The sequence below is a fragment of the Phocoena phocoena genome, chromosome 10 (genome assembly GCF_963924675.1).
Source record: "Phocoena phocoena chromosome 10, mPhoPho1.1, whole genome shotgun sequence".
Classification (NCBI taxonomy): domain Eukaryota; kingdom Metazoa; phylum Chordata; class Mammalia; order Artiodactyla; family Phocoenidae; genus Phocoena; species Phocoena phocoena.
The window spans coordinates 25,769,255-25,791,700 of record NC_089228.1 but is presented as its reverse complement, the minus strand read 5'-3'; the positions used below and the strand labels follow the sequence as shown (position 1 = coordinate 25,791,700).

The 22,446-nt window shown below is 47.2% G+C and overlaps 1 protein-coding gene across 1 annotated transcript in view; it reads right to left on the bottom strand.

The window, feature by feature from the left end:
- Window positions 1-22,446, bottom strand: part of PRICKLE2 (prickle planar cell polarity protein 2) — a 339,199-nt gene that overhangs the window by 41,916 nt on the left and 274,837 nt on the right. Inside the window, exons 3-7 of the mRNA XM_065885383.1 lie at window positions 19,212-19,325; window positions 16,227-16,364; window positions 13,133-13,336; window positions 8,172-8,358; window positions 2,397-3,269 (exon numbers count right to left, since the gene is read on the bottom strand). Of these exons, the coding sequence (XP_065741455.1) occupies window positions 2,397-3,269; window positions 8,172-8,358; window positions 13,133-13,336; window positions 16,227-16,364; window positions 19,212-19,325 (1,516 nt within the window). The remainder of the gene's footprint in view (window positions 1-2,396; window positions 3,270-8,171; window positions 8,359-13,132; window positions 13,337-16,226; window positions 16,365-19,211; window positions 19,326-22,446) is intronic.

Sequence of the window (22,446 nt, the reverse complement as noted above, 5' to 3'; positions counted from 1 at the left end):
TCTTGGGAAAAACTGGAAGATTTGACAGCATGGGGCTCAGATTAGGTTGGTACCCTGGTGTGATTAAGAGCACTGCTCTGGGGTCACATGCAGAAGTTCAAATCCCTGTTTAAAAGCTGGGTGACTGGGCTTCCCTGGTGACACAGTGGTTGAGAGTCCGCCTACCGATGCAGGCAACACAGGTTCGTGCCCCGGTCCGGGAAGATCCCACATGCCGTGGAGCGCCTGGGCCCATGAGCCACGGCCGCTGAGCCTGCACGTCCGGAGCCTGTGCTCCGCAACGGGAGAGGCCACAACAGTGAGAGGCCCGCGTACCGAAAAAAAAAAAAAAAAAAAAAGAAAGAAAGCTGGGTGACTTAGGGCAAGTCCTTCAACCTCTGTGTGCCTCAGTTTCTTCAACTCTGAAGTGAGAATTTTAAGAGTACCTTTCAAAGGGTTGTGATGATTTAATTAAGTGAGTGAATATTTATTAAGTGCTTGGAACAATGTTTGGCACAAGGCAAGAGCTCTATCACTCTTAGTTGAATAAATAAACATCCCTGCAAGTGGCAACAACCAGCTGGGGCTGAGGGGTGGCCGTCCCTCCATCCAGGGCTGATGTGCATCAGGTTATCACAGCCTCCACCCAGACGGACACATTAGACTCTGGGAATCTCTACTGTAAGGGACAGAAGTGCATCTCCCTCCTCGGTGTCCTGCCAACAAGGGGCACAGACACTTAGTGCATCTTAGAGCAGCATTTCCCAAGCTATCTGTAGTGAAGGACCAGTTTCTTTTTGGTTTTTTTTTTTTTTGCAGTACGTGGGCCTCTCACTGTTGCGGCCTCTCCCGTTGCGGAGCACAGGCTCCCGGAAGCGCAGGCTCAGCGGCCATGGCTCACGGGCCCAGCCGCTCCACGGCACGCGGGATCCTCCCGGACCAGGGCACGAACCCGTGTCCCCTGCATCGGCAGGCGGACTCTCAACCACTGTGCCACCAGGGAAGCCCGAGGACCAGTTTTTAAAATTTTCAGTCCATTGTGGCGGCCTGATATGGGACCCACCTGAGCAGGACTCATACCCAGCACTTGCCACAGACAACTCGCCCGTGGGTCTACAACACCCTGAGTGGTCTGCACCTGGACCCATGAGACGAGCCCACTGGATGTGCACTTGGATGTCCCAGCAATGTCAGACTGCTCTAAGAGTTTCTAAACACTGTCAATTTCAGTACTTATCTCGGGGTGCACTGCGGACAGCCGCGATCCTCAGGTTACACTTTGAGTAGTGGCATCTTAGAAGACACTGACATCGTCTTCACACGTACGGAAAACAGCTGGAAAATTTGGTTGGCCAGAACAGTCAATGGAGTGTCTGTTTGTCTGTCTCTCCCAACACTTCTGTCCTTCTCAGCCTGCCTGCCTTCTCCTTGTCCATCCCCATTTCTTTCATCTTTATCTACATATTAAAACCAGCTCCCGGGCTTCCCTGGTGGCGCAGTGGTTTAGAATCTGCCTGCTAATGCAGGGGACACAGGTTCGAGCCCTGGTCTGGGAGGATCCCACGTGCCGCGGAGCAACTAGGCCCGTGAGTCACAACTACTGAGCCTGCGCGTCTGGAGCCTGTGCTCCGCAACAAGAGGCCGCGATAGTGAGAGGCCCGCGCACCGTGATGAAGAGTGGCCCCCGCTCACCGCAACTAGAGAAAGCCCTCGCACAGAAACGAAGACTCAACACAGCAAAAATAAATAAATTAATTAATAAACTCCTACCCCCAATATCTTCTTTAAAAAACAAAAAAAAATCCGGCTCGCTAATGAGATACTGGGGTTCAGGACAGCCACGGAAGCTGTCATGGATGCTTTGATGTCCCAGGCGGCACCCTGTTTCATGAGTACCCCCCTCCAGCTCACTGCCACCCCTTCTCCTGAATGTTGCCTTTGGCTGACGGGAGCTGTCTTGCCCCCGTGCCCACATCCACATCCTTATCCCCAGGTCACTCTCCAGCAGCCCTGGGCCAATGACTGACACGGTGATGCAAAACGTCAGCCCCCTTGTCCCAAGAAGGAACCAACCGTGTGGTACAACTCATCCTCCAGAGACCCCTGTGGGCTCAGGCTGAAGCTAGACTCCAGCCCAGACACCATTCTTCACTTGGCTCCTCCCCCCGCCTAGCCTGTTTCTCTCACTCCCCTTCCTTGGGAGCATGTCCTCAACACATCACAGGCACCCTAATCCCTGCCTCAGGCTCTGCTTAAAGGGAATCCAGTCAAAGACAGAACCCATCGACACTTGGGTTCACCTTCCTCAATGACCCGGCGGATGAGAGCACATGGCGGGCACGACGCGCAAACCTTGAGCACTGGCATCAGGTCACCCCGAGAGTCCACTCGCTGTGCTCCAGGTAAACAGAACTCACCTGTTGTGTTAGACAGTGCCAGCGATTCCATGGAGCCCCGCGGGGTCTGCTCTGTGGGCGTCATGTCCTCGGTATATTTCAGTGAACTGATTGGATGACGGGTCCGACACTGCTGAGTGGACATGCCCCCTTCCTCTTCCATCTCCTCCTCATATTTGGGGACTTGGATGCTGCCTCGGTTTTCGCTGAAGCTCTGGCTGGACATATCACTGTAGCTCTCCTGGGACCTCAGCCTTCCCGGGTAATAGTCTTCTCGGCATTCCTTGATGAAGCTGCCACCGTGCCCCTTCATGGCCAGCGATGAGCTCCTTTTGGGGTTGCTGAAGTGCTTGGCCCACATGTCGGGCTGGGCCCCGGCCCCTTGCCCTCCCGGACTGTAGGAAGTTCTGATGTTGCACTGGCTGAGGAGCTGCAAGGGGCTCTGCGACTGGTTCTGCTCCATCTTGTTCCCGTAATGGTATGGCTCGTCCCGGCTCCTCCAGATGGGGTCCCGGTTGAGGCTGGGTGTCTGGCTGGACAGGCTGAGCAGGTCCATCTGCAGTGACAGGGGGTCCACGTCAGCCGACAGCCGGTTGGAACTCACCTGCAGCTGGCTGTGTGGGCTCAGCATGGGCTCTTCTGTCTTGCCCTTGTTCTTGCCGATTTTGGCGCTGCGCCGGGACTCCTTGGCCCGGGCGTTCTGGAAGGCTGAATCAGAAGAGTCAGAGCCATTGGGGTCCTCCCCGGCACTGCAGGCCCGTGAGCAGAAGATCTGGCCTTGCTTGGGGAGGAACGGCCGGCCCAGGAGGGACTTCTTGCAGTGAGCACAGCAGAAACAGGTCTCAGTGGCATGCCAGTGTTGGCCGTCATAGGTCATTTGACCTTGGTCGATCCCTGGGAAAAGAAGAGACATGAAGAGGCTGACGAGCTGCTCAGAGTTATTACGTGACGACATAAAATACAGAGCACCCTGGTTTGGCTGAGGCTTCCAGATGCAGCAGAATAAAATGTCAATAAATCAATGATCAGGCCCCCGTGTAAATAGTAGTCATGTCCGATTAGGACAGCTCCCTCGTTCTACCCAGTCAGGTCCTTCTTAACTCATTTGCTCTGAGCGCGGAGAAACTAAATCCAAATGGCCTGTCCATGAATCCTTCCACCTGGGGCGCGTTCCTCCAGATAAACAGCAATAATGATACTAGGGTGTGAGAAGCACTGCTTTAAATGCTTTGCGTGTATGTAAACTCACTTAACTTCTCCACTGTACGAGGTAGGTTGCTAATATTACGTCCATTTTTCAGAGGAGAAAACAGAGGCAGAGGAGGTTAAATAACTTGCTTAATGTAAAGGAGCTAGGAATCATAGACGAGATCTATACCCAGGAAGTCTTGTTCCTAAACATGACCTCGATAATCATCTTTCAGTCTACTTAGGGGTCTGCTCAAACGGCAGCTCCATGGAGAAGTCTTCCTGTCCCCCCCAAAAGCTACTCTCCACCATTCTCCACCCTTACCTGCTGTATTTTCTTCACAGCATGGATACTGCTTGACATTGAGCCACTACATATGTGCGTGTGTTAATTACTAAAAGTGAAGTTGTACGATGAAGTCTCTGGGATATCTCCAGGAACATGGCCTGGTACATCGTAGGGGCTCTTCATGTGTGGAATGGATGAATGAAGTGAATTCCATCACCAGTGCCTGGCATTCCAAAGAGTAATTACTTTAGCAGTTTAGTGGAAAGGAAAAAAGTGGACTTCAGCTCATGGTAAGGAAAAACTTGGATGTAGTCTGTCAAAGACATCACCTCACCATAAGCATGCATATCCTTTGCGTAACTTCTGTCCGGAGCCCAGGCTGTGTCTCGTTTACATAACATTGTTACACCTGCTTCTGGGAACCTCCCATAGCCCCTCTTGTGTCTCAGAGTCTCTTCTGCCCTCTTCTGGTTACAGGACTTAACTTCCCTGTGGGACACCATCTCCCTGCCACCCTTGGGCCATGAGCTTTGGGCGGGGCTAAAGCCACACCTGGACCAGCACTGGCCAGTAAAAACACCATATCTCCCGGCCCAGTGACTAGTTCAAGGGTGGGCACCTGACCTGCACCGGGGCCAAAGGGAGAGTCACCTGGGGCTGTTGCTAAGAGAGCGACACAGGGAGACTCTCTTTTGACAGCAGATGCTAAATGGGCAGAATGGGAGCCGGGAGCTGTGGGACCTACCTCCCAACCTCCCATAGGGAGAGCCTGCTGAAAATGCAGACCCAGCAGTGACTGTGGGATGGGAAGGGACCTCTGCAAGAATCCTGACACCTAGCGATCAATGCCTCTCCCGAAAGGCAGTACCAATGTGAACTTCCACCTTTGGTGGCTGAGAGTCCTGAGTCTGAACTTTCCAAGAGTAACCTCTAGATTATTGTCTAGAGAGGCTGTGAACAAGAAACAGGGGAAAGGAGAAGGGCAAGAACAAAAGGCAGATGGCACAGCAGCCTCTCCGGGCCCTCCCCGTGTACCCCTCACTTCCCTTTATGTCCCTGGAGCCCAGGGAGGGAGAAGCATAAGGTAAATTCTTCTCCTAGGAGCTCCTCCCTGAACTAAGGGGTCTCTGTTTATTCAGGAGTCAGGCCCTAGGGACCAAGCGGGGATTTTTAGCAGGACAGGAGCAACCACAGGGTCACTCCAAGATCAGAGGGACAGTGAATCAACTCCCTTTCAGCACCGCATTCCCAGGAGGAGTGAGAACTGGCGGGGGAGGGGCTAGAGACAGCAGGCGCAAAGCTGGGGCTCCAAAAACATTTTCTCCTCCGTCAGGCTGCCGGGGGAAGCAGGGGCAGGCAGCACAGGCAGGCCGAGCTCCCTGGTGAGGCATCAGGACTCGGACAAACGCAAGTTCAAATCGCAGCTCCACGCCGTGCCAGCTGGTTGTAAACATGCTGAAGCCCGTCAGCTTGGTTCCAATCTTGGCTGGGCCGCTGTTGGGCTGTGTGACCCTAGGCAAGTGGCTTCATGTCTCTGTGCCTGAGTCTTCTCCACAATAAAACAGGGATAATAATAGTACTTACTTCAGAGGGCTGCTTGAGAACTAACTGAGTTAAGATACAGTGAGTGCTCTGCTAACTCTTCCCAGCCCTCTTCTTGAGATTTTATTAGGTCTCAATGCCCGTCTCCCTCTCTGCTCTGAGGGCCGCTACCTGGATGCTGTCCAAGAAAGAACTCTGAGGCTGGCTCGGCCCTCCCTCCCCTCTCCCCTGTTCCCTCTCCTCCAGAGAGCTTCCACTGACATCCCAGCTGCCCTGGGTCCTCAGAGTGAGCTCCAACTCAGCACAGCACCCCAGGCAGCTGCAGCCTTATCCACTGCCTTTCAGAGGTGTGCAGCAAGTCCAGTTCCTATGGGCTGTTCCTCCACCAGCTGCCTCCCTGTGCTTCTGCGAGGAAACATACTCAGATGCGGCAGAGGGGGCCTAGTTCTGGGGATGGGGGCCTCACAGAAGGCCGGGCCGCGGTAGGGAGAGCGGAGGGGGAGGCATGTTCCAAAGCGGCCCAGCAGGCAGTGAAACGTGGTCCCTGATAAACATCAACGATGTCAGATGGTGCTCTGAACTGCTCCTGAACTCTAAACATCTGGAAAAGGGCTCGGCCGTTCCACATCTAAGCGTTCCTTTTTTATTCCCTCCCTAAGCCCTTTAAGTACTTCTCTGAGGGTGTATGTGTCTACTGCTGCTACAGCCTCGGTATGTTTATAGGACTATTTACTCTGCTGTGAGCAGGCAAAAGTACCGTTGCCCTGGCAACGGCTTCCTGCTGTAGGGTCCACACTGAGTGGCTGTATAAATAGGGAATATTTGGATAATATGGTCAGAGCAAAGCACCCAGACACTGCGGTATGTGTGATATACACAGCATACCCTTTCTCTGCTGCAAGAAAAGTATGTTGTACAGAAAAGTGGATTTAGGAAAAGAAAAATCAGGGACAGCATTTTAACCACAGCAGTGATAAGTACTACAGGCCACAGTGGTCCCCTTTTCTGATAAAGCACTGATGCCTTTTTATGGCTTTCAGAGGGAAGGAGAAGGGAATGCCAATCAAAGCTAAAAAGAAGACAGAAACAGAAGAAAACAGGGAACTTCTGAGGTGTACATGCTGCGGTGACATATTTCCTCTTGTCCAAGCTACTGAGCAAAAATTCTAAGTGGCAGTTTCTGGAGAGGCTTTTAAGCCTCAATGGAAAGGGACAGAAGGAACAGAAATACTAACAAGCAGGGGGTATGGCTGCCATAGGTAAGTTGTCTATACTCAGCCTCTCTCAGCGGCGCAGGCACCTCCCTGCAGACCCAGAAGCCACAGTGAGCAGTGCTGGGTCAGCACCATCACACCATTTCCCCGGATCGAGTCCCACCCCTCGCCCTTCCTCACCTGCCCCACCACCTGTCCAAATCAAGCTCATTTCCTAGCTCTTAGAATAAAGGGAGGTATGTCTGTCTAACCTCTTTGACCCTGTGAGAAATGCATCAGGCTGTGAGAGGGGGAGGTTTTTAGGGGTTGGGGAAAGGGGATTTTCGCAACACCCCAGCCCCCAGAAGGGAACGCTGCTGGACCAAGGTTGGCACAGCAAGGCTCCACCCTGGGCCTGGCAGGGACTTCAGCGCAGAAGAGCTCCACGGAAGTGGGCCTGAGTCCACGGGATGGACTCAACGACAAAGGACCACTAAGCATACAGCAGATGCCTCCCAGCGGGGCACAACAGGCTCTCAAACTGATTATCTCCATATCTCCCAACTACAGGTAAGAAGCTGGCAGCCTCCGAGCAGATTTCTTGGAATTGCACAAGCCACAGGAAGATCAGGCTGCTGGTCTCAAAGACATTCATCTGCTGCCAACTTTTTTTTTCTTTTTAAAGGGCAGCTCATTCTCAAGGTGCCAGAACAGGAAAGCTGAATAAGAAGCTACAGATGCAGCACGATCGGGAATAGCATTGAAGGGCTGAACAAATCAGTTACATGAAAAGGGAAAATGATTTTCACCATCTCGTATCTGTCACTTCTTTGGGGAGTTTATAGCTTCTGAGCTATTTGAGGTTCTCTCACTTTGTTTTTGGCTGGGTCAGCTTTTGCTGATTTTTTTTAAAGACATGCGTGCCAGAAACCATTTGGTTTCCTTGACTATCTCTTCCTACCACGAGGACTGCTTTGTTTCCTCCCTCTGCTGACCCCCGAGGTTTTCCGAGGAGGCTGTGGAAGACGTCTGTTTACATTTTCCCCTCATATCTTCCTCCGAGACCTCTCCTCCTCCCTTTGGTAGTGGGACTGTATACCTTGGGGGTGGGTTTATGATTCAGGCAGACCAATGGGAACTCCGTATTCTTTTCTTTCCAGGGTGGAACAGATGACCAAATGAGGGGCTACAGCATTCCTATTTGGAGGACCTGACTTGGATACTGGAAAAAACACGATCCCATCCTTTTAGAGAATACCAGTGCTAAGACTAAGTGTAGCTGGGGGGTCATCTTGGCCACCTTGCGAAGGCAGCTTGCTTCCAGATGATGCCAAGAGAAAGCAAATTGAGCTGAGATACAGAGGGGGAAAAAAAGAACCAGGCTTTGAATCCTTGAACCATCCTTAACTGAAACCAATTTCCTTCTTGGCTTTTCTGGTACCGTGAGCCACGAAATTTCCTTTGTCACTTAAGGTAGTATCAGTTGGGTTTCTATCACTTACAACCAAAGGGATTCTAACTATACCAGACACAAAGCAGATCCAGTCAGAGTAGGACCAAGCTGAGCACCAAGAGTTGCCTCACCTATGTGTTGGGCACAGGTGTCGCAATATTCTGCGTACAAGGACTCGAAGCAGTGGCAGCAGTAGGGCCTTCCCTCCTTCATGATGTAGCGCTGGCCGCCCAGCACTGTCTCGCATTCGAAGCAGCAGAAGTGTTTCATGTGCCAGTGTCGCCCCTCAGCTTCTGTGCATTCGTCTGCAAAGATGATCTGGAGATGGAGAAGCCAAATGGTCAGTGGATAAGAGCCAGCCATGAGAATGTACTTTAAAGGTAGAAAGCTATGAGGGCCCCAAACTGGAAGGGTAGAGAAATAGGTCCTGTCCACCAATTATTAAACAGAAAATCTATATGTGTATGTTTATTCTCTATCTATATCAGTTCCCACGTGTGGATTTGCCTAAAGCACAATTAAACAGTTTCTGGCCTGGTCGGTGATTAATTTAACCACATTGTATAAAGACAAAGAACATGTTACCCTAAAGAATATAAAGCAGGACTAAAAACTGACAGCTCATGGGCACTTTGGCCATATCGATTTAATCTGGCTTATATACAATATTTTTTTAAAATGAGAAATGTCATATAAACACCTGGAATCCTGGTTTCTCTTTAGAAAATACATGTTTGGCAATGTGTGCTACACATTCTTGCATGGCAACCATAAGAGGGGTTGCTGCTTTCAGATGAGTGATGAGTTCTGTAGCTTGTCATTTTTTTTCACCACTCACTGTTACCTTAAAATGAGTCACCTTCATTTACGATAACTGTCTAGCCCTCAGAAGAATTTGTGTTTTGACCCCTAAGACAGAGTTTTTTACAATTTCAAAGCACAGATTTAAGAGCTTACTGCAGACTACAGTAATCAAGGCAGAAATAAGCTCAAGTGTTTATGGCCAATTGATTACTGACAAGGGTGACAAGGACATTCGATGGAAGAAAGAATACTCTCTTCAACAAATCTATCTGGGACCGCTGAATAGCCACATACAAAAAAGGATGAATTTGAACCCCTACCTCACACCACATATAAAAATTAACTCAAAAGGGATCAAAGACCTAAATGTAAGAGGAAAAAAACTATAAAATGTTTAGAAGAAAACACAGGTGTAAATTTTCATGAACTTGGATCAGACAATCAGGCAATGGTTTCTTACCTATGACTACTAAAAGCACAGACAACAAAAGAAAAAATGGAAGTTGGATTTCACTGAAATAAAAAACTTTCATGCTTCAAAGGACATCATCAAGAAAGTGAAAATATAACTACAGAATGGGAGAAAATACTTGCAATTCACATATCTGATAAGGGACTAATATCCAGAATATATAAACAACCCTTACAAAGCCGCAAGAAAAAGAAAAATCACCTAAGTGAAAAAATAGGCAAAAGATTTGACTAGACATTTCTCCCAAAAAGAAGATATGCATATAGCCAGTAAATACGTTAAACAAATGCTCAACATTATAAGCCATTAAGGAAAAGCCAATCAAAACCACCACAGGATGTCACTTCATACCAACTAAGGTGACCATAAAATGAAAAAGACAAACAAGAATTGAGGAGAAATTTGTATGGAAACACAAAAGACCTCGAATAGCCAAAGCAATCTTGAGAACGAAAAACGGAGCTGAAGGAATCAGGCTCCCTGACTTCAGACTATACTACAAAGCTACAGTAATCAAGACAGTATGGTACTGGCAGAAAAACAGAAAGATAGATCAATGGAACAGGATAGAAAGCCCAGAGATAAACCCACGCACATATGGTCACCTTATCTTTGATAAAGGAGGCAGGAATGTATAGTGGAGAAAGGACAGCCTCTTCAATAAGTGGTGCTGGGATAACTGGACAGGTACATGTAAAAGTATGAGATTAGATCACTCCCTAACACCATACACAAAAATAAGCTCAAAATGGATTAAAGACCTAAATGTAAGGCCAGAAACTATCAAACTCTTAGAGGAAAACACAGGCAGAACACTCTATGACATAAATCACAGCAAGATCCTTTCTGACCCACCTCCTAGAGAAATGGAAATGAAAACAAAAATAAACAAATGGGACCTAATGAAACTTCAAAGCTTTTGCACAGCAAAGGAAACCATAAACAAGACCAAAAGACAACGCTCAGAATGGGAGAAAATATTTGCAAATGAAGCAACTGACAAAGGATTAATTTCCAAAATTTACAAGCAGCTCATGCAACTCAATAACAAAAAAACAAACAACCCAATCCAAAAATGGGCAGAAGACCTAAATAGACATTTCTCCAAAGAAGATATACAGACTGCCAACAAACACATGAAAGAATGCTCAACATCATTAATCATTAGAGAAATGCAAATCAAAACTACCATGAGATATCATCTCACACCAGTCAGAATGGCCATCATCAAAAAATCTAGAAACAATAAATGCTGCAGAGGGTGTGGAGAAAAGGGAACACTCTTGCACTGCTGGTGGGAATGTGAATTGGTACAGCCACTATGGAGAACAGTATGGAGGTTCCTTAAAAAACTACAAATAGAACTACCATATGACCCAGCAGTCCCACTACTGGGCATATACCCTGAGAAAACCATAATTCAAAAAGAGCCATGTACCAAAATGTTCATTGCAGCTCTATTTACAATAGCCTGGAGATGGAAACAACCTAGGTGTCCATCATCGGATGAATGGATAAAGAAGATGTGGCACATATATACAATGGAATATTACTCAGCCATAAAAAGAAACGAAATTGAGCTATTTGTAATGAGGTGGATGGACCTAGAGTCTGTCACACAGAGTGAAGTAAGTCAGAAAGAGAAAGACAAATACCGTTTGCTAACACATATATATGGAATTTAAGGAAAAAAATGTCATGAAGAACCTAGGGGTAAGACAGGAATAAAGACACAGACCTACTAGAGAATGGACTTGAGGATATGGGGAGGGGGAAGGGTAAGCTGTGACAAAGCGAGAGAGAGGCATGGACATATATACACTACCAAATGTAAGGTAGATAGCTAGTGGGAAGCAGCCGCATAGCACAGGGAGATCAGCTCTGTGCTTTGTGACCTCCTGGAGGGGTGGGATAGGGAGGGTGGGAGGGAGGGAGACGCAAGAGGGAAGAGATATGGGAACATATGTATATGTATAACTGATTCACTTTGTTATAAAGCAGAAACTAACACACCATTGTAAAGCAATTATACCCCAATAAAGATGTTAAAAAAAAAAGAAAAGAACCGAGGAGAATGTGAGAAATTGGAATCTTCATTCATCGATAGTGGGAATGTAAAATGGTGCAGCTCCTCTTGACAACAGTTTAGATTCCCTCAAAAAGTTAAACATAGAACTACCATATGACCCATCAATTCCACTCCTAGGTATATACTCAAGAGAACAGAAAATATATGTCCACACAAAAACTCGTATATCAATATTCATAGCAGCATTGTACATAATAGTCAAAAAGTGAGAACAATGTAAATGTCTATCAATTAATAAATGGCTAGACAAAATGTGATATATACACACAACTGGTTATTATTCAGCCATGAAAAGGAAAGTACTGATACATGCTGGAACTCGGGTTAACCGCAAAAACACTGTGCTAAGTGAACAGAGCCAGACACAAAAGGTCATATGCTGCATTAATCCACTTACATGAAGTGTCTGGAATATGTAAATTCATGGGACAGAGACTAGATTACTGGTTGCCAGGGGCTAGAGGGAGGGGAAAAGGGGAGTGACTGCTAATGGACCTGGTGTTGCTTTTTCGGTGATGAAAATGATCTGGAATTAGGCAGTAGTGATGGTTGTCCAACTCTGTGAATACACTAAAAACCACTGAATTGTACACGTTAAAAGGGTAAATCTTATGCTGTATGAATAAGATCTCAATAAGCAAAAATTTCAAACCACTTTAATCATCCTATTCTATTTGCCATTAGATAATATTAAGTATTATGAGCACCAATTTCCAGATGTGGAAACTGAGGCAGGCAGGAAAAGGGGCTGCCCAGAATCACTAGAACTGGACCGACGACCTGCCCAGAGGGTCTCTGTTGAATATCACTGGTAGCATTAGAATCCAGGTTAGATAAGGCCAATTGACTTCCTTCTAGAAGAGTGAGTCTCTGATTGGCGGCTTTTAAGGAAGAGATGCCCATGGTAATAGTGGACTCTGGATGAAAAAGAGGAGTGTTATTTTCAGGGTCCCACATTGCTGGTTATAGGGTCAGAAGGAACCAAAAACCTACTTTATACATGAAGAAACCCCTGTCCAAGATCTTTCTCCTAATTTGTCCCATAAAATCGGTCAGGTTTAGAACATTCTCCTTTCTGTCCCCAACTCTTAAGTTAAACCAGGCTTTCTATCTTTCAGCTCCCAGATCACACCTAGGTGTGCTTCTGCTGGGAGAAAACACCAGGTATGAACCTTGTGTCCGGACTGCTTTCTTACTCGGAAAAGCAAATTCAAGTACCTCTTAAGAGTGTGGGGCACAGGTATCCAGATGGAGTAGCCATCTGCCCCCTGAATCCTCATCAGACCTTTTGTAAATTGTGGGAGAATCAAATCATGCTACCCATTTTCTTGTCTTCTCAAACCAAACTGTCCCATCAAATCTCAGGCAACCCAAGATTTTAAGATAAACGACACACTATCACTGATGACAACGACTTCCTGGGATTTGGGCTGAAATCTCAAGTTGCACAAAGCCTTTTTTTTTTTTAGAGTTCTGAACTGACCTAGTGCCCCTGGAAATGTCCTCAGCCCTAGAAACTGTCTTCCACCTAGCGGCCCATGAGACTGTCACATTCAGTAAAGCAGGTCACAGTCCTGGACATTCTAGCAACGAGGGATGGTGGGGCTTCATTTTTGAAAGGGTTAATATAAGAAGGGAGGGGAGTGGCCTACGGTTTTCTTCCATGCAGGAACCACAGGACAACGTGTTGGCTATGGTGTAACCCAGGGAGCGGGGCGGACTCTGACCTCGTCACAGGCTGCGCAGCGTGGCTTCAGGCACTCCGCGTGGTGCCTGCCACAGTATATCTTCCCATCCTGGTAAAAGTAGATCAAATCCACCAGGAGCTCGTTGCAGACAGTACAGATAAAGCAGGGTGGGTGCCAGCAGACACCATGTCCGGCGCGCGACGCAAACACAGCAATGTCCCCGCCGTTGATCTGGCCTCCGCACTGCAAGGCGAACAGAAACGTCAGGAAGAGGGACACCGGCGCCTCGTCTCTCAGCGCCATGCGGGAAGGATACACGGCCACCACCGGCTGGTGACTAGCTGGTGACTGAGCGCTTACTTGCAAGTCAGTTACTGTGCTACCTGCTCTACACACAGGCAGGCAGGGTTTTCTTCTCTGTCCCCCACTGCCCCTCCTAGGGCCAACATGAGGAAGACCCTGTCACTGAGAAAAGAAGCAATCCCAAAGGTGGGAGAGAAAGGAAAAGTCTGCCAGCAGGAGGTCTCATTATCTTTTAGATACTGCCAACTCCCTCCAGAGGCCCAGCCAGGACTACTGCTAGAAAGAGTAGGCTGTGTGGGGTTTGGGTGATGCGTGAGTGGGGAGGGGGTTTAGAGGGACTCTGGGAGGACCTGGAGGTCTGCACTTTGGATGGTAGGGAGTGGGTTCATAAAGATATGCCCACTCATAACCATCTTCTCTAGAAGCCTTTCAGGGATGCTTTTTTTTACCTACCATCTTTTTACACAGTTCCGATTGAAAAGGTACCACTCCTAAAGCCAGACTGTGAAAAGGGCTGCTTCTTTCTCCCCTTCCTGAGCTTCTCACTCATTTCCTTCCCCTACCCAGAAAGGAACAAGGCAGAGTCCCTGATGACCCACGCTTCCAGCTGCGCTTGGGATAAAATGAATGCGGTGCAGTCTTCGAGGGAGGAGTGAAGTGTGAGGTAACAGGCCCGGGGGGGAGGCTCTCTGCTGACCACGGTGTTGGCCTGAGGTTCCCAGCCTGAGGGTCCAGCACTATGGCTCCACATGAGTGGCTGGGGGCAATGTCCAAGGAGGAAAAAAGCGACCTCCAAACCTTTCCCACACCTTGGCCATCAGAAGGGTTGTGATGCTTCATAGAAAAGAAAGTCAAGGTCTCGTGGAATAGTCTCGGGGGCCTCATTCATGCGAGTGACCAGACATAAGAAAGACATTACGTTATGCCAAGTGCTACCCCTGCCTTTTGTGCTAACGTTGGTAGCTGAGGTATGCATACTTCTAAAAGAGAAACTGAGGCACACTCAAGTGTTCCAGTTTATTTGCTCCAACACTGATTCGAATTGGGCTACAAGCATCAAACTAAAGGTTGTTGGGAGCGCTCCAAGGTCACGAACCCGGGGAGAGATTTTTATAGAGAAGACGTGGAAGCAAAGTGCGGAAAGTATTTCAGAGATTAGAGATGAAGCAGTCCCCTTATTTGGGAAAGCCTGGTTGGCTGTTTGCAATTGGTTGTTCAGTTTCACTTTCTCGGATTCCACTACCCTGACCGGTTTAGGTTTTGGTCTGCTGATACAGGCTACCGAGGCATTAGAGCCACCCCAGTCCAATGGCCTCCTTGTTTAATTACTTTAACAACACAGAATCCCACTGAATCCTCACCGTGATTCTACGACCTAGGCATCTGTTAGCCTCATTTTGCAGCAAAACCATTAGGAAAAGTAACATGGTCACTGCCATCTGGCAGAAACCTGAGTCAATCTTATGTCTTTCTGCCTCCAGGCTCTCGTCACTCTTCCATGCCACTCTTGACACCTGCCCATGAAACACCCAACCTTCCCACTGTCTCAGGGAAGTCCGCCTGGACTGGTGTAAAGAATGACCCGAGAGTGGCAGAGGCCCTGAACTGAGCACACAGAATCTCACATCTTAACCTCTGACCACCTACACCTCAGGGGCAGGTGTCAAGGATGAAGACCCCATCCCACTGCCAAATCTGTGGTCCTCTGGCTCCCCTGTTAAGTAGCATCTCCATTCCATGCACCTGAGCCTTCCCACACTACCCCTCTGAAATCCCCAAAAAGGGCCCCCAAATGGTATCCCCTCCGTTCAGGTAGTATCTTGCCTTCTCTTCCTCAATCCAGTTCATATATTTTCAGTATGTGAATGGGTCCCCAAAGCGCTTAAGGAGTTAGATGGGGCTACACTCTTAGCAGCAGGCCTAAGAGATGTGTCTAAAACATGACCATCTGCACCAGAAGGCTTTTGGAGGTCAAGAGGTGGGGCAGGGTGAACCCAGGCAGGCTGGATTCCCACCCTGCTTTCTTGAAAACCCTCCTCCACCATGCCCGGAGCACTCTACAGGAGAGTCGAAGAAAAAAACAAATCCAGACTTTCGACTCACTGAGGTCCTAGAAAGAATGCAGGGGGCTTCATGCACTGTGCTAAAGAACCCTCAAATCCAAGGAGGTGACCATTTACCACCTGCTTAAATGGCACTGGTCCTGGGATGACCCTGGGAAAGAGGCTGACCCATGGTCCAGGCAAATTCCACTTTCTAAAGGACTCATTTTGAGATGTAATTCCATCATGCCATTCCTCTGCTCAAATCCTTCCAATGGCTCCCTATCTCCTTCCAGTGGCTTACCCAACCCTCTGTGAAACATGACTTCATCCACTCATTCTCTTCTTTATCCCCTCTGCCCTGCCACACTTGCCAACCTGCTGTCCCTCAAACAGAACAGAAATGGCTCCTGCCACAGGGCCTTTGAACTTCTTGTTCCCTTAGCCACCCCCGCTCCATTCCACCATCTGCATGACTCACTCCCCCTCACAGTTCCTGCATGTCTTTGCGGGGCCTTCCCCGTCACTTTACTGAAAACTGCAACCACTGCACACTGCCAACACCAACCCCCTTCCCCACTGAATTTTTTCTATCTTATTTATGTTACTGTCTGACTTCTCTCCTAGAACGGAACTCCTTACAAGGGCAAGATCAAGCTTTCAAATCTTCTGTTCACGGCTGTATCCCCCAGGCCTACAAAGTAGGTTCTCACTAAAATAACTGTTGAATGAATGAGTGAAAGGATGCCAGAGCGATCCCCTCGGCACGCCTCGCAATCCACGCTCACCTGTTCACAGATCGCTCCTGTCATGGTGACCGGGAAGGGCCTGACATTGCCACGACCCAGGTTTTCACGTTTCCGCTGGTTGCTGAAGAGCTTCAGCTCCCTCTTCTCTTCCTCATCCAGGGAGTTGCAATAGCGAACCTGGACAGACACAGAGGATGGCACGCAGGGGTCACCCTTGCTCCTGAGGGTTCCTGAAGCCCAGGCCTCAGACTGTGCTCACTAAACACACTCCCATTTGATTTCACAGTCCTTGTGGGCACTTGAACACCACCAGGCTGGGGGCTATTTCAGTGAGTCCCTACCTGAGATTGCTGACCATCAAAAGGGCTTCCTAAAGGCTCCAAACTCCAGAGCCCCATTCTTGGGCAGGCCAATGAATGGTCTGTAACTGGCGCACTCTGCTTGCCACACTAAGAGCCATACCATCTGGGATAGCTTTGCTGCTAGTCAAGATCGGGGACTTCCTCCTCCTTTCAAAGTGATCTGTATCTTCAAATTGATCGTGATACTTTCACCTCCATGTGCCCATGGAAACGATCCTTGACGCCAAAGAATGGCTCCGGGCCAACGACCCAGAATAGCGGTCAACGTGCTCACAGCTTCTGTTTCCCAAAATGAGATGGGAACCAAAGGCGTGAAACTGAGGAGTTGGCCCAGCGCTATCTGTGTTACTTCACGGGAGTCCCTGCGCGTGTTTATCTGTGTGTAGGAGGGAGAGGACTACCTGCTGGGCTTTGGTTAATGCATCAACTTGCATAAGATATTTTCCTTCTTGTCCGACACGGAAACTCACAGAATTAAGGGAGGGACATTAAAGATATTCAAATCTGCTATTTCCCATTCTCTCTTTTATTTATGCACACCTTGGGAATTTTGCTATAATCTTGAACTATTATTTACTTAACACTGTTTTAAAAACGGACTCACTGTTTTTTACTTGAATACATTTACTTGAAAAGAAAGTATATTATGACTAAAAATAGAAAAGCAGTATCACTTGTGAAAAAACAGAGCGACCATAAAACTAAATACGAGACTGAAAACAAAACCACATTGCTGGATTCTAGCTGGCTACTTTTGCTTGTCGGAGATTCTGAAACGGAGGTTCTTAACGCTGTTACTTAAAAATGCCAAGTAGCAGGAGTTGGAGAGGTGTGAGATACCTGCTCCCCCCAAACTAAAAGTTCCCCCTTGACAACTCAGTCACAAGCAATGAAATGCAACTGAAAAGGTAGTGAGTCTCTCATTATGTGGTTCAATATTATTTATTGCCATGGCCATGTACCAACCAAAGTCGTCACGGATCTGCTACACTTCGGGAAACATGGTTCTAATCCCACCCCATCTTACTTTAGAATAATCTGAGCATCACCAAGTTTAACCGACTTGCCCCGACGATCTGTCCTACACATGGTTAAAGGGAAACCTTTGAACCAGGACTAGTTTGAAAACCACTGCAGCTGTATACATCAAAATTGTCTAATCTGAGTGAAAAAGAGAATGATCAAATATTTACTTTAGATTCACCCTCTGTCCTTAAAAAGGCCATGTCAAATGGGCAAATCTGTCTACTGGGTCACATGTAAGCAATTCTCACCAACAGGAAGACGAAATTTGAAGCGTCTCTTTTCATGAAACCACAGTTAACCATAAACAGAATTAATCATTCAAAAGCAGAAAAGAGCAGATCACTTCCCTCTATTGAGTAAAAAAATGTTAAAAAAAAAAAGTCTTCATGTGGAGAAAGAACTGCAATGACCTGAACGGCCCAGAATATATGGTTACACCACTGACAATTTAGGGACATGCTATGAAAGAAAGGCACACCCCTCCTGCTTGTAAAAACCCACACTTTCAATTCTTAATTAGTTAACTAGTCATCTGGTTACAATGCTTGCTCTCCTCTTTAAAGGAGAAAGCATTATTTAAATGTGTTTTCTGAAGTCTGAAATAAACAATAGGAAAGGGAACTGTGACTGTCTTTCTAGGGAGTTGCTTCAGTTTTTAAGCTTTGGCTCTACATATTCAAATTCACTTTTGAGGCTCTTGATGTATTCCTTTTATTCAAATGTGGGAAGATAAAGACTAAAAAAGTACTCACTCATTTCCTCAGGGACTGAGCTTGTGGGTGGGGGCAGTTGGTAAAAAGCTGGGGTCCAGCTCTCTGAAGGGGTTTTAAATTTCTCCTTTCAACTTAAAGTTGTGTTTTTCTTTAAATCACAATCGGAGTTAAGCAGACAATGCGATTCTGTAGGATCACTATTTTTAAAAACCAGATACTTGAGAATTAATTTCTAGTTTGCAAATCTAAACCCCCCAAGCGTGATGATCTTTTAAAAGCGTATTTACAAATTTCCCTTTAGGATCAATTTGAGTTCAAAGACGATGAATGCCTACTTATAGTGCCCTGTATCTGGGTTCAGAAAAAAGGACGGCCTTCGAGTCATACTTTCGGGTATAAGGGGTGACCTTGCCAAGTTGGACTGGAAACGACAAAAACACAAATGTTCACAGCTGCAAATCGGGACATGTAACTTCTACTACAGTGTAAGATGAAAAACTTACATACTCATTTACTAAGAAATGATGCTGAAAATTCAAGAGACTCTCAAAGTGTGTGCTGGACTTGAACTGCCCAGGGAATCTCAATCATCTAACAGGCTCAGGCAACCAGCATCGCACGTCCTTCAACTAACAAAACCTGGACTTGAACTTTTAAATTTTAGTGCTCCCCAGTTACCTCAAATAGCTAGTAGTGCCAGGCACAGAGGCGAACCCAGTGCATAATGAGATTCTGCTTTTCGGTAACCCTCCCCAGAAGGTGTCCGACAGTTTCTTTTAGCTCTAATTAAGGAAGCTAAGACCTAAACTGCCAGACATTTTCGTTGGGGATCTCACTGATAATGAGCATTCTGATTACGAAAAAGGTAACAGTTCACAGAAAGTTCTAAGAAAAGTCTTACGAAGGCCCCTCTAGCCCCTTACCTCATTGTCATGTGGCGGCAGCTGGTGTAATAGCTGCTTGATTCGAAGTTTCTCTCCAGGACTGTTGACGTAGGGAACTTTCTCTTCTGGGAGACAGCTATAGTACTGGTGAACCTGAAGGATGGAAAGCACACAGGTAACTCGCCCATTACTCAAACCACCTGCCCACTCCCACATCCTGGGGAGATGATTCCCACAACAGGACACATCTGCTTCCCGCTGTCCCCGTCCTTCGTGAAACTCAACGGCATATGAGTTTCTCACTGCAAGCAGAGAAATTCATCCTTGAAGAAAGAGTCCCACAAATCACCCATGTCTTGGGGCTTTTCCTCTCTCTGTAAGGGACAAATAAAGCTAGCAAACTTTCCTAGAAAAAGAGATTTTGGCAAACATGCTGGTGAACCCGGAGGGTAGGGCTTTCTCGGCAGGCTCCCCCGAGAGCTGGCTTTACCATTTTCTCTGTGAGTCTCCAGCATGTAACCTGCCTTCCTAGCCAAAGCGATGTGTCAGCGCCTGCCCTGGCGCTGGAGTCAACACCAGTCTTTGGCGCGCGGAGAACTCTTGGGTCCCTCAGCCTCCACCTACATTAAAAGCCCTCTAGGTTTTAAGCTTTTTGTAAGAACAGGCAGCAGCTCAGATCGGTCCCCCCCCACCCCCCGAAAAAAAAAGTCACTGAATTTAGGATACAGAGCGTGTAATTAAAAACTGTCATTGACGTGACTTTTTTTGTACATCCTAGAATGCTCCTGTTTACAGATGTTAGGACACATTCTTACAATTTCTGAGGCTCATTCAACCCTAACGACTATTTGGGAAAGCACCAAACATCTAATTCTGCCTGAGAAAAGAAAACAGACATTCTAGCATCCAGCTGCATGTAAAACCAGGGGAAAAAACTGGCCGAAACAGAAGGTATGCTTTATATAGGAGAGGCCAAAAAAAAAATCCCACAAAGTCAGATGACATCATGGAAAATACTTTTCAACTGTCTCTCAGCATCATGACCAACTCTTGTGAAACAAGGCATTCATTCAACAAAATGGAGAAGACAGAAGACTTGGGGCTCTACATTCAACATATTGGTTAGGCTCCACAAACTTGGTCACATTCCCTTCAGTTTGGGGAGCCTTGGATATGACCACACGTTTTGGGAATGCTGGCGTGAAGAGCTGCGAAAGCTCTGTCTACTTTGATCTCCAGAAACGAAATCATAATTGTTAGAAGAGGGAGGAAGAAGGTTTTGTGATAACAAAGCCTTAATAAAAAAATGTGAAAGCTATCCTTGTTTTCGTAACAAATGATCGTAACCATTCAGCATCGTGTGTGTATCATCCTCTTGATCAAATCCCAAAGGTAAACATAAACAGACTTCTTGCTGTAGACCAGCCAGCTTTGGGGACCCAGGGCCCTGCGACCCCCTCCCTAGAGGCACCTGGCAGGAAGCCAAGTCTCAGGATGGGAAGCAATGGTTCCGGGTTTTGAAGGCAGCCCACAAGTTACTGGCACTCTCTCTGAGAAGAAATGCAAGCCCAGATCATGAGTTAGTTTGGGATGAGAAGCTGGCGATGAGCCCATCAGAGACTGGCACACCATTATGTCCTCGGGAGATTCGTGCCCCATATGCCTCACCAGGTAAGGGCCAGGTATATAAAGCAGCAGGCCCCGTCCCTGTATCTTGGGGAACGGGCTTTGCCTCCCAGGTCAAAAAATGACTGGTGGAAAAACCTTGGGGAAACATCACTTTGTCATTCTCACAGCTCCCATTATGGTTACAGAACATTAGGGACAAATGCTAATATAAAATGAATCACTATGTGGATAAACAACAAGGTCCTACTGTACAGCACAGGGAACTATATCCTGTGATAAGCCATGATGTAAAAGAAGGTGAAAAAGAATGGATATATATGTAAAACCGAATCACTGTGCTGTACAGTAGAAATTAACACAACATACATCGTAAATCAACCGTACTTCAATAAAATAAATTAAAAAAAATAAAATGCATCACTGTGGATGCTTGATCACAAAGAATCTGATTTCAGCTCCACTGACCTTCCTCTCAATCACCCCTCATCACTCACACACTCCTCTCTTCACTGCCCAGAGCAGTCATCTTCTGAACTGGTACCTTGAACAAGGAAGGTCTCTCCGCTACCATCCAAGGCTGACCCAGGCTGGAGTTTTCCCTGTACCTTCTCTGCAGCATGGCCGGGTAGCTCTGAACCCCCAGTCATGGCTCTGTCCTTTCCCATCCCCGTGTTCCTGAGCAAGTTGACAAAACCTCTCCGAATCCTCATCATATGATTGTGGTAATTAAACGAGAGTGGAGACAGAGCATTTGGCCCTCAATAACAATAAATAATATGAATACACAGCAATAAGTATATTGTCCAGCCTGGTATACTCCAAATGGGACAATCCACATCTTCCTGGCATTCCTTCCATTTTAAGAGGTAGGGCAACACTGTCGGCTTGTAGAGTGAGACCAAACCTGGGGAGGCCCCCACTTATAACTGGTCTAAGAAAGAAGGCTGCAAGGGATAAAATGCGATTTAAGCTAGCTTGGTTTCAGGGGAAAAAAAGGTAAATTATTATAAAGATGTAGTGTCTTCTCAAAAAACCCAGCAGTATGGTAGGGCCTCTTGAGGAAATGGAAACTTCCAATGGAAGGTGATTACTAAGGGATTTCCCATCTCCCTAAGCCTGGTGTCCTCCTACCTTTGCTCTATTCTTTCCTCTCTGCAGATCTGTTCCCCACAGGACTTGAGTTTACACAAGCCCCATTCAAGAGTCCACCCTAGACTGACTAGCTTTGCTCAATTCCACTTCCTTACAGAAGGCTCCTGTTTACCCCATCGTGGGCAAGGGCCACACCTGGAGATTGGAACGGAGAGGTTCCATGCCATTTTAAGACTGGAGGATAAAGGAGTCCCAACACATGACTGGACTAAGGGGGAGGCAGTGATGGAGAGCTCTAGAGATATTTAGGTGGTAAATAAGTACCTCGGTATGCTGATGTCCATCTTAAAGACTGAATCCTTAACTCAACAGAGGCAGTGACTACTCTTGTGGAACACCTTTCCTGGCTGGACATCTTGTGTTGCCTTTTTTAAAAAAAATTTTTATTTATTATTTTTGGCTGCGTTGGGTCCTCGTTGCTGCGCGCAGGCTTTGTCTAGTTGCGGCGAGCGGGGTCTACTCTTTGTTGCGGTGCGCGGGCTTCTCATTGTGG